We start from the raw sequence: 11,773 nt of genomic DNA, 5'->3' as shown, positions 1-11,773 counted from the left end.
TAATTTTGACTTCAAATTGCAGCAAAAATTACAAATATGTTCTGTTCCCCTTGGCTTGGTTTCTGCAAATTTTGGCTGGGAAGCTCAGAGTAGCTGTGCTTTGGTCTGGGGCCTGGCCAGAGCTCACAGGGCAGCTGCTGAATGCTCCTCACCTGGAAAATCTTACATCTATCCAAGCCTTACATCTATCTTACAGCTATCCAAACTGAAGCACTGGTTCCTCTCTGAATTTCACCAGCACATCAAAATGGCTTTTTTTTTTCTTGGCAGCTGTTAAAAAACAGCTCACAAGAGGCAAAGCAAATGAGGGTCCAGTGGCAACAGCTCCTCAGATGTCTTTACAAAACTGGGAAATGTCCTGGATGCACGGCTTGGTTGGAGAGGAGCTGTCACGCAGCCTGGTTCAATGCCCACCTCAGTTCTCACCCCAGTACCAGCAAACACTAACTGATTTTTAAAGGATGTATTCTCCTCTTTCAGCACTGCTACAAAAGGATTGACTTTATGCTACATTTGGTTTTCTACTCAAAAAAAACCCAGCTGGAGCAACCTGAGGTCCCCTTGAGTAGGTCTGAATCACCATCCTCTCCTGGCACACAGCCTCAGAAAATTAAATAAAGTGGGAACTGCCTCTTGGTGAGATGGAAAAAAGGGCAGAGAAAAGAACTGGCAGGAGTGAGAGAGATACAAACCCAGCAGAGGATGTGGCCATGTGAAGGCAGTGGCTCATTATATAATAGAATATATAAAAAGTATATAAATATATTTATATACTTTAAAATTTTATATTTTAGATTATATATTATTTTATGTTTTATATTTTATATTTATATTTTAATATTTTATAAATATTTCTAAATATGTAAGAGAAAAAGTTTAAAATCATTAAGAAATCAAAAAATACTTCAGTTAATCACCAAATGGGGCGCAATTACAAGTGAAAATAAACATCCCACTGGATTGGAAACCTGAAAGAATGAATTCTAATGCTTTGTATCCAAAGTCAGTTTTTACTTCCTGGGGAGCAGGGTGACAGGATTAAATCTATTTTATTTTTGAGCCGTGGTTGGCTCGCAGCCGGTGTTTTTAGCAGCCCATCTCACGAACGCGGGTCCCGACTGCCGAGGTTGCTGTCACCATTTGCCATCTAGTGGACAATGGAAATCTCTCTCCATGCTTGGCTCCAGGAGAAAGAAAAAAATGCACCAGGATTGAGGTGTAATCCTTGGAAATCTGGCCTGGCTCACCGGCCAAGACATTCACTTATTCTAAATAAGCAATGGTGCATGCTCACCTGCTGATAATTTATGATCTGAGCACCTTGAGTCAAGCTGGAGTGAGGAATTTGTCCTCTTTTCCTCCTGCACATGGATCTTGCTGTGTTTGAAAGACCACAGCAATTTGTAGTGGTTACAGACAAACACTCCAGGGGTAGATTTTGGTCTTCCAAAATGGATGATTTCCTTCCCTCTCCTTACTGTGCATTGTTAGCAAAAAAAAGGGTGGGAAGATCCAGCAGGTGAAGAACCTGTTCACACCTTTGGCCTGCCCAGACCACACAATTTCTATTTAATTTAGCAGGCTGAATTCTCCAGTTTGGCTTAATTTTTCCCTGCTAGTGGGAATTCTTCCTGTAAGGGAGAAAATGTTAATAACTGTCCCTTTTCATGACTCAATGCAAACTGGAAAACTTATTCTGTCCTGTCAGACAAGATATATAAAAATCTGCCATTCCTCCTAATTTAAGTCATGTGTTACAAGGTATTTCTCAACAGGGTAAGAGTTTCCACATTCATCTCTGGGTTTGAGAGGATCACCAGTGGTGCAGCTGTCACACCTTTACCTTGGTAAATTGTCCTGTACACTGGGAAATTTGGGGAGGTTGGAGGTTCTCAGGGGAACGGGCTCAGTGCTAAAAGCAGCTTGGATTGATGTGCAGCACAGAGGACTGGAAAAGTTGATGTCCTTGCAAGTGAGGGAGCACAGAGGTTCCCTGCCCATGGGGATCAGGAAGGCTGAGCTGCAGAGAGGTGGAGATGTGACCAGAGTGGGCTAATCCTGCCTGCCCTGGATGCCTGACATGTTTCAGCTGTCAGTGGCATCCAACCATACCATGGCTTGGATTCCAGGAATGCCTTCAAACACCTTTCAGGCTTTAAAAAAAAAAAAAAAAAAAAAATTGGGGGCAAACAATCAGCATCAGCATTATATTGACATTCCAGCCAGGAATAAATATGGTTTTAGTTTACAGAAGCTGCCAGTGCACACACACACACACAGAGATACTCACTGAGGCACACCCAGACATTCCCACTGAGCTCTCTAGTGTGTCCCTTCCAGCTCAGAATATTCTGTGATCTGTGATCTTCCACATCAAATAAATTCCCTGCTTTTTGCAGAACAAGCCTGGCTGGCAAGTTAGATAATGTGATAATGTGATGGATAAAGTTAGATAATAACCAGGATGTGCTATTACTTTGGTGGAGAGGAGCTCTTGGGAACATCAGGTAACTTTCAAGATACTGAATCTCATCCTGACACTTTCTCCCTCTCTAGGCTCTTCCGGCCAATGTGTTTTTAGGATCTAAGCTCGTGCACTGGCTCCTTTTTCATTCTGGTGACCGCTTTGGGTTCCAGAGCCAGTGGGGCAGCCCTGCCCCTCTCCTGCTGCAGATTCCCAGGGGCTGTGCTGTTCTCCAGGTGTTACATTTGTGCTCAGTGCCAAGGAGCTCCACCTTATCCACCTGCACGTTGACCTTGGGTGGTAATCGGAACGAGCTGTGGGCTTTGTGCACTGAGAACACAACTCCACCATTGTTCCTGAGGTTGGCTGCTGGGCTCTGGGTGCCTCCCATGGAAATCACTGGGAATTTTCCATCCATTCCCCTGGAAAACCTCACAATGCAAAAAGAATCACAATGGATCACAATGCAAAAAGATCCTCTGCCAGCAAACGACCCACAAAGACACTGGTACCTCATGAGCTCCAGGACAGCAGATGTCTCACATCAGACAGAGCACCTCTAAGTTAAGTGATTCATAGAATGAAAGGTTTTATATGTTAATACATTCAGCTTTTGGCCCCTCATGGCAAGAAGGGCATTGAGAGGATTGAGCGCATCTGCAGACAGGAATGGAGCTGGGAAAGGTTTGGAGCCCCAGGAACAGCTGAGGGAGCTGGGAAAGGGGCTCAGCCTGGAGAAAAGGGGGACATGAGGGGATCTTCTGGCTCTGCACAGCTCCTGACAGGAGGGGACAGCTGGGGAGTTGGGCTCTGCTCCCAGGGAACAGGGACAGGAGGAGAGGGAACGGCCTCAGGCTGGGCCAGGGGAGGCTCGGTGGATTTTGGGGAAAGTTCTTCATGTGAGGGTTGTAAAGCTCTGGCACAGCTGCCCAGGGCAGTGCTGGAGTCCCCATCCCTGGAAGTGTTCAAAAAACGTGTGGCTGTGGCACCTGGGGACATGGTTTGATGGTGACCATCGTGGTGGCAGTGGTGTTGATGGTTGAACTTGATGACCTTAAAGGTCTTTTCCTACCTTAACAACTCCATGATTCTGAGATTTCCTTCACATCATGAACATTCAGAGCTGACAGAGGGTGGATTTAAAGGCTGACATTTTCAGACTACAGTTACCTCAGGCAACAACTGGATCTGATCTTCAGGGATATTTTTTACCTGTTGCTGATTTTTACCTCTTTGGTCTTTCCCTGTAGTCCAGTTATAATATCAAGCACCTGCAAGATAAGAAAAACTGATTAATTATAATCCAAGACAGGTCCATAAAGCATATTATAAACTGTGGCCTAGTCAACAAAGAAAGAAATGGCAGGAAATAGCAAGGGCAAATACAGTATCAATAAAGAAAACATCAAACTTCTTGCTCCTGCCTAAGTCCTTTTCTCTGGTTTGTTCAGAGCTGGCTGAACATTTCTGTTTGCCCTGTGATTAGTTATTTTAAATCAAGAATACATTTCTTTTGCTCTGCAGCCTTTTCTAGCATGATCTTTGTGGTTGTTGGTGATACCAACAGGGAGGCTCAAGGGCTGTGAATTCAGAGCTGCAATTTGGGAACAGAAGGAAAACTTTTCCAGATTTGCCCCTGAGGTGCTGCATCCAGAAATTTCCCATGAGCTGGACACCTGGACATTGGAGGGGCTGGGAGAGCAGATGAAGAATGGAAGCTTTTTTTACCAAACAACAAACACAGAGGTCAAAATGCAAACTTAATATATAAAAAATATATTCCTCATAGGCCTGACTGATACCATGAGACTACAAACTAAAATTTAAATCTAGAAAAAATATTCTTCCATTTGTGAGGAAGCCCAAGAACACTACCTCCCTAGCTCAGAATTAAATGGCAGATAATGAGGTATTGAGGCTGGTTTCAGGGTCCACAGAACATAGAACAACTATTCCTGGACTTAATTAACAAAGCTTGACCCTCCAGAAACATTTTTTGGACCACCAAGAATCTGCAGCCTGTCATGAATACAATTAATCTAAAAGAACAGCTTCACCATGTGATGAAATGCTCTTTTATTAAATAGCAGATGGTTTGACCAGGAGCCTGATTTGAAAATTACAAACTGCAGACCTGGGGCCATTTTCCTCCAGAGGAATGTCTTGCCCTCTGGCAGCCACTCAAGGCTCCAATAAACAGTAAACATTGAGTCTTCATCCCCAAAACAAACACCCCTTCCAGGCCCTGGAGGGAAGGCTGTGAGAGTTCAGCCATTCCCTGGGATCTGCCCCAGAGCAGGCAGGTGGCCCCAGCACTGCCCCATCCTGGATTTCCAGCAGCTCCTGGCACAAAGGCACTGGGACACTCAGCAAGTGGTCACAGCTCTTTGTGCCCTGCCATTGTGTGAAAGGAAAGCTTTATTCCAAGGCACTTTTAGAGCTGGGACAGTGTCTTCTGCCCAGGCTTGGAAAACCTCTCTGACCCACTGCATCATTCAAACTGCTGCAAATTTCCACTGGCCCTGCAGGACTCAAGCTGCTTTGCAAAGGGGGGTAACGTGGATCTGCTCCCCCCTTTATCTTCATTCACCTGCTTGCTTCCTCCCCCAGCCATCCTACACAAGGTGAGCCAACACCTGGATGCTGATGCCAAAGTGAAGTTCTCCACTGGAAGAATCTATTCTGTTTCTGTTTCTTCTCTTTGTGAAGCACAAACCAACGCCTGGGCCATGCTGCAGCCCCAGCACAGGCATGGACCAAGGGGGAAATTTCTCTTTTCTGCAAGGGCAACTCACAAGGCCCACTGTCACTGTGTTCTGATTTTGGGTTGAAGAAACAGACAAAGCATTCTATTTATTTAATATATTTATATTTATTCTTTAATTTATTAAAGCATTATATTTATTTCTATGTCATAGGCTTGTTATGCATCAAAGCTTTGGACAGGCAGGTTGAGCCTCGTACCCGAGTTCTGTTCCAGCTGGAGAACATGGTTACCACCACTAAAACATGCAAAAAGGCATTTCCTTGCAACAGAAATGTCAATATTCAGTTGCAATGAGTTCTTCACAGATTTTAAGGCCCAAAATGCTTGGAATGCCGGCACTGGCACAGCCATCAGCATCTGCTGGTGCTAAAAAATCCCAAGAAAATGAAGCTAGTATCAGTACCAGTATTTATATCAGTATATATCTCAGTATCAGCATCTCCTTACCAGATGAGGTCCCTGTATCCAGCTAGGAAAAGTCTTAAACAGACAAATCTCAATCCCCAATTATGGCCCTATTCAAGGCTTCTGTTTGTCTCAAAACCGTGCAGAACATTTGTAGTGCAACTCAAGGGGAAGAAATGTCTGCACAGCCCCAAGGTACCACGAGGATTTGGGTTCAAAGAGGAGGAAGGTGCCCTGGGGCAGAGACACCTGTGACTTACGTTCAGTGGCCACCAGCTCGTAGAGAGGCAGCCCCGTGCAGAGATTTTCAATGTGTTTCCCATAGAGAATCCAGTCTTTAAAATGCCCCAGCCTGGAACTGCCAGGTTGGAACTGGGCCCACACATTATTCGGAGAATATACATCCCTCATGGTCTGAGAAGAAAAGGTTAAACACCGTCAGAAGTGTAGCTTTAGCTTCACTCTACTGGGACTCTACCCTTTGAGAAGGCTCCCAAACCCAGAATCACCTTCCTTTGCCTCATAAAAGAACGTTAGATAAAGAAACTTCATGCTTTTAAATAAAAAAATCATTTCAATCTATTCAGTAACAAAATTCATTAGGTATTAATTATGCCAACACAGCAAGCCTGAGCCGTACTGCTGCCATAATAAGTTATATTATTGGCATCAAGTTTTGCTGCAAATGTGCTACTGGGCTGACACAAAATGGGCCAAACTCCAGTTCACCTCCAGGCAATACTTCCAGTCTCCTGAAACCTCAGCATGAACAAGGAAGTCAAAATCTGGTCAAAGTAAATTGATCTCTACTTTCTGTTCTGAAAAAAGAATAAATTTCAAGCAGTGTCAAGGTCAAAATTTCAACAGGACAATGAATAAAGGGAAAGTTTGCCTGAACTTAATATTGTGATCACCTCAAAATGGCCAAAGGACATCAGTTCCAAGGACAGAGGATTATACAGCTTGAGACACCTTGACAACCCCCTATAAAACTGTAAGGGGGCCATGATGGTTCATTATCTTAAAAGAATGTTTGCATGATATTCCCTTCAAGCTGTGTCTTGTCAGAACAGCTCCATCATTGTTAAGACAGCACGAGTCATTCCTGAGCTGCTTTAGGGGCAGAGTGAAGGGTCCCCCTCACACCACACCGCTCCCACCCCTTCCTTGCCAGCAGTGAGGGTTCCCCACAAAGTCACCTCTCTCTCAAAAGCCAGACGTCCAATCTCTTGCAGGTCTGGGATTATATCCTTCTTTATTTTCATGATAAAGCAGGCATTTCGTGAGAACAGCTTGGTGGCAATATACCCCTATGATGGAAAGAATTGAGGTTAAATCATTAGAAACGCTGACATTAGTTGGTGCTCTCCACTCTTTGGGCCAATCTGGAAGGAACAGCAAGTGGTGCAGAGGCTGCTGCTGAGGAATGAATGCATTTCCTTTCTCTCCTTTGGGGAATGGAGCCAGCCTGTCCTGGTGCCTGTCCCTGAGACTGGAAGCATCATTTCTGAGAGATTTCTGCTGCCCATGAGTGCTGGCAGCCCATCCTCACCTCCAGCCCCACTGAGGTCAGGGACTTTCTTCACTTGCAGGAACTGCCACCACAAGTTTCATTACAAGTCTTTTAAACTGCCCCATCGTACGGATGAAGAAAGGAGGAAGAGAGGTGCTGGGAGTCCTCAAAGAAACAGTGTTCAGGGACTAGATGTGGTGAGAATACGCTAAAATAAGCTCTGATTTTAAAAACTTCCTCAGGGGTCAATTGGAGGCAGATCCTTGGATTTACTCACGTGTGTGTAGTCAAAAATGGTGTCAGAGGAGTACACGCCAGAGCGGACGTGGACGTCGACGATGTGCTCCTCGCTGTGGATGGTCATGGTCCCAGTGACATAGTTGCTGATGGGATCTCGCAGGGTAAAGGTCTTTGGTAAAAAGCATAAAATCATTGTTCATCACCTGGCTTCCATCTTTAGCAGGCGCAACAACCCCCGATGCTTTCTGCTTCATGTAAATACCAAATCCCTTAGGAACTCTGGGTTCTTGGGATTTGGTATTTACTGCACCCTGGAGCAGTCTGAGGAGGCTCTTGAGCTGGAGGTCAGTTATAAAACAGGCCCTCCTGCAGGCTGGGGAAAACCTGCATGGGACATCCCAGTCATTCTGGGCAGCAGGGACTGGCAGGAGACTGCTCCAGTCTCCAAATGTTTGATTGAACTAAGGGGACCTCTGTCCCCCTGGCTTGTTACTTTGCACCTGTACAGAACCTCTGGCAAAAGCTCTTTTTCTCTATACTTGACAACAAGTAACTTGTTGGTTTTGGTTTCGTCTGTGGTTTTCTTCCTACTCTATTGCCCCTGCCCAATGACCCAACACATTTTAAACACTCATGTGCAGGACAAGGCTCATCACTCTACTCACGTCCAACGCAGAAGTCTGAGCCCAAAAGACTCCCAGGCATATGAGGACTGCAGCCTGTAAAAGGAATCAGAATTCTCACTCGTCAGAAACACCAGGCAGTGCCATAAAAAATCCCAGTTCATGAACTGAGGGAAGGAGCTGGAGCATCAGTTTGAAAAATCATCCACTTAGCATGTATATTAGCTGAAAACAATTTCAGTTCCTCATTGTAAAGTTTTTGCTATCGGGGTCTCCTTTGCCTGTAACTGAAAAAGCAGAATAACTTAACCATGGCATTTCTGCAGTTTTCAGAAGTCCCTCCTTGATGCCATGTTACCTCTGGATTTGCCTCTACAACTGCAATCATTAAACCATAACCAAACCCCCCTTCTGAACTGTAAGCAATTCTGCATTCTTTGCTCAAATGAGGCTTTCACTGACTTTGCTGACCCAAGAAATATAAGTTATCCTCTTTCCACCCAAAGAAACAACACACAGATCATATTATTGTACCACTTACTTGAGCATCTTCCTCTATATCCTTTTGTTTTTAAAAGTGAGAATTTACAGTATTAAAAGTTCAACAGAAATGGATATACTCACAAATCTCTTCATTTTTCTTTCAGATGAGAACAAGAGGCTGCAGAAGGTAAGAACGCAAGGAAGTCCCAGAGACCTTCAACTTTTATATCTTGCAGGAGGTGTGGGAAACACTTGACAGAACTTTCCTTCATGACTTGAACAAGTCCATATCTACATGTCGTAAGCCTCCTATCTGAATTTTGGGTTGGCACAGATAACCTGACCCAGATATATTTAAAGCACTCAGTAAGTCTCAGTAAATCAATCACTCTGCAAATGGCCATTATTCACTGGTTTAAACTTCAGCATTGCTGGTTCTATTTTTTAAAGTATTTAACAGGATATTGTCCAGAATTAAATGACATTGGGAATAACACTGCTATTTATTCACACAAACTGCATTTTGTCGTCTGAAACACAATCCCTAACAGCCTGACTGACAGTCTGCAGAAGAATGCAGGGAAGAAACACCTGTGCCATGGTGGCCTCCTTGTCAGACAACAAACAGACCAATTCTTCAGCCATTTCTTTCACTGAAATTATTGGAAGGGGCCCTGAGCCACCTGACAGTGAGTGGCATCCCTGTCCATGGCAGGGGGCTGGAACTGGATGATCTTTAAGGCCCCTTCCAACCCAAACCATTGTGGGACTCCTTGATTCCATTCCAATCTTAACAAGAAGTGCTGCTCATTTCTGATCAGTTACCACCATGGGCAGAGCACATGAACTGAAAGGAGTGACGGAGTTGGGAACAACAGCTGTGCCTCACAGGACAGCCTGGGGCACTTCTAGCCTGCTCAGCACACGAGGGAGTGACATGAAAACCCAGAGGCTCCGTGGTGCGCAGGAGGTCACAAACAAAAGGAGCAGGATGGGGATTCCCCCTTTGAATCCCCACTGATGGCTGCATTTTGGGAGAATGCCAACGACCACAATGTTGCCACCAGAATGTTCTCTGGTGTTCCCAGGTGACTGAAACCTTGCCTGGACTCCTCCTCATCCGCTGTCCCGCACCAGCCAGTGCTAGCACCTGCATGAATCACACTCTGCTTCCTGCTGGAAGGTCATAATCAAGGCTGGTTCCTCCCAATAAAACAAGAACTCAAACTAACAGCAAACACATTTCTGTAATTTCTCTTATCAGAAAAAAAGGAGAAGGAGATTGTACAGAAATATCTCTCAGCTAACAGGCCTCAATGGAAAAAGAAAAAAAGGAAATTGCACACATTTGCTTTATGCCACCTAAGTCCACATGAGAAATGGTTATCTCAAGAGTAACAATGCCATGCTGCTAAGCAATATATCAGAAAACACATAAACAGATACCAAATTCTGCTAAACCCAGTTAAACTAATTAGGTTGCACTCCTCTTGAAAGCTGGCTCTGTCCCTTCTTCTCAACAGAATCTTTATTTTTAAAATTACAGGTATGTCAGAAATACTCAGAGTATATTTTGACAGTCAAGTAAGTATTTCACAGTAGGACTCTAACAGGGTTCAGGCACCACAAGTTAAAAAAATGGCTTAATTTAACTTTTCCTCAGTGATTGTGCCTTCATGTACTCATTTTGTTTGAAGAACACTTAAGCAGCAGCTCCTGCTTTCCTCAGCATCCATATGCTGAGGCACAGGTAAGGGCAGAGTAGCAGGGGAGATCAGCAGTTGTTTACTGAAGGAAAACTACAACAATAGCCATGATCTCACCATCTGCACCTTGCATTGCACTGACTGAACTCTGCTGATCCCATCAGACAAGGACAAAAACTAAAGGTTAATTTCTAAAAAAAGGCATTTGCCTAATTAACGTGATTGTGACACAGCCCGAGCTGGTTGTCTCAGGCAAAGCCTTCGATATAATTCCAATAGGCAAGCCTTGCTTTTTGGAGACTTTTTGCCCACAAGTTCATGACACATCTTCCAGGAACACCCCTGAAAGCAGCAGGCATGTGCTTGAACCCAAGCACCACAGTGCTAGAGGCACCCTCCAATAGGAAGTAGCTGAAGGAAGAAGCTGCCTAAGAAGGGTTTAAACCCCTCTAATTTCACCTTGGCCAGTCCTCAGGCAGAGTGAGGCTCAGCTTATGAGTCAGAATCCCTCGGTGAACCTTGCTACCACAAATTTATGGTCCTTTTCTTAAACAGCCCTTAGTCCATAATCAGGTGCTACTCTCCTGAAGAGGCTCTGTGAAGATTCAGGGCCCTGTTTGACAAGCAGAAAATTAACATTTTTAGCATAGCAAGATTACCACCCCCGTGGTTTGAGTGGTGCTTTTGGTCAGAGGCACAACTTCTGGCTGAGTCCTTTGCCACACTGGCACAATGCATCACTACAAGTTTACTGGGAATTTCTGCTCTGCTTCTGCTTCTAATTTCTTTTTTCATTTAAAAGTGACTGTTCAATACACTGAGCTTACCATGACCACTTTTCTCTCACCTCCCTGTATGCCATGAATTCAATCAGGCAGGTATCAAAGCCTCCTCTTATCAGAGCACTTCCCCAGGAAACTCGTCATGCTTCTGTGAACACAGGGCACCTGCCAATAAGGCAAACCCATTTTCAGATTTAACTCTGGGATATTATGTATAAAAAGTAAGAGTACACATCAATTAGCAGCAGAGCTGGCCTGGCCTGACATCCAAATGAAGTTCCCTGTAAGTACACCTATCACTTTCTCATAAAACTCTTAATGCTGGGCAGCTTTTAAATGGTTTTGAGCTTTTCTTGGCACTGAGAGAACTCTTAGTGATTTCTGACAAAGTGAAAATGCCAAAGGGGTGGGGACTGCGGGGGAGAAATCTCCCTTTTGGCAGGGATAGAACTCTACATGCTTAAATATGAAAGAGAGAAGAGCTGTGTTCCAGGGGTGACACACACTCGTGACACATCCACAGGACAATATTCTCTCCTTCACCACTCAGAGGTAAATCAACAGTCTCAGCAAGTCACATAAAGTTAGGGCTCACCTGTTTGCTGAGAGTGTGACACAAGAGACTCCAAGTGCAGGATGGTGACACTGAGGTATTTACAGCAGCCTGATACTGGTGCAGAAAAAATTCCCAAGCATTACTTTTAAGTACTCTAAGTCAGACTTGGACCATTTTCATCAAAATCCTCCTTTGAAGGAGATAAAATCTGGGACTGATTCAATATTTATAGGA

At 44.4% G+C, this 11,773-nt stretch overlaps 1 protein-coding gene across 1 annotated transcript; it reads right to left on the bottom strand.

Annotated features, from left to right (window-relative positions):
- Positions 1-5,434: 5,434 nt before the first annotated feature.
- On the bottom strand, positions 5,435-9,095 carry GKN2 (gastrokine 2). The gene is made up of 6 exons (XM_054000485.1): positions 9,087-9,095; positions 8,055-8,108; positions 7,427-7,558; positions 6,836-6,946; positions 5,897-6,050; positions 5,435-5,597 (listed from the first exon to the last, which is right to left on the bottom strand). The coding sequence occupies exons 1-6, from the start codon at positions 9,093-9,095 to the stop codon at positions 5,506-5,508; spliced, it is 552 nt and encodes a 183-aa protein (XP_053856460.1). The 3' UTR covers positions 5,435-5,505.
- Between the last annotated feature and the right edge of the window lie 2,678 nt (positions 9,096-11,773).

The sequence above is a fragment of the Vidua macroura genome, chromosome 28 (assembly GCF_024509145.1).
Source record: "Vidua macroura isolate BioBank_ID:100142 chromosome 28, ASM2450914v1, whole genome shotgun sequence".
Classification (NCBI taxonomy): domain Eukaryota; kingdom Metazoa; phylum Chordata; class Aves; order Passeriformes; family Viduidae; genus Vidua; species Vidua macroura.
The sequence above is the reverse complement of the archived record's forward strand: the minus strand, read 5'-3'. Positions and strand labels throughout refer to the sequence as shown.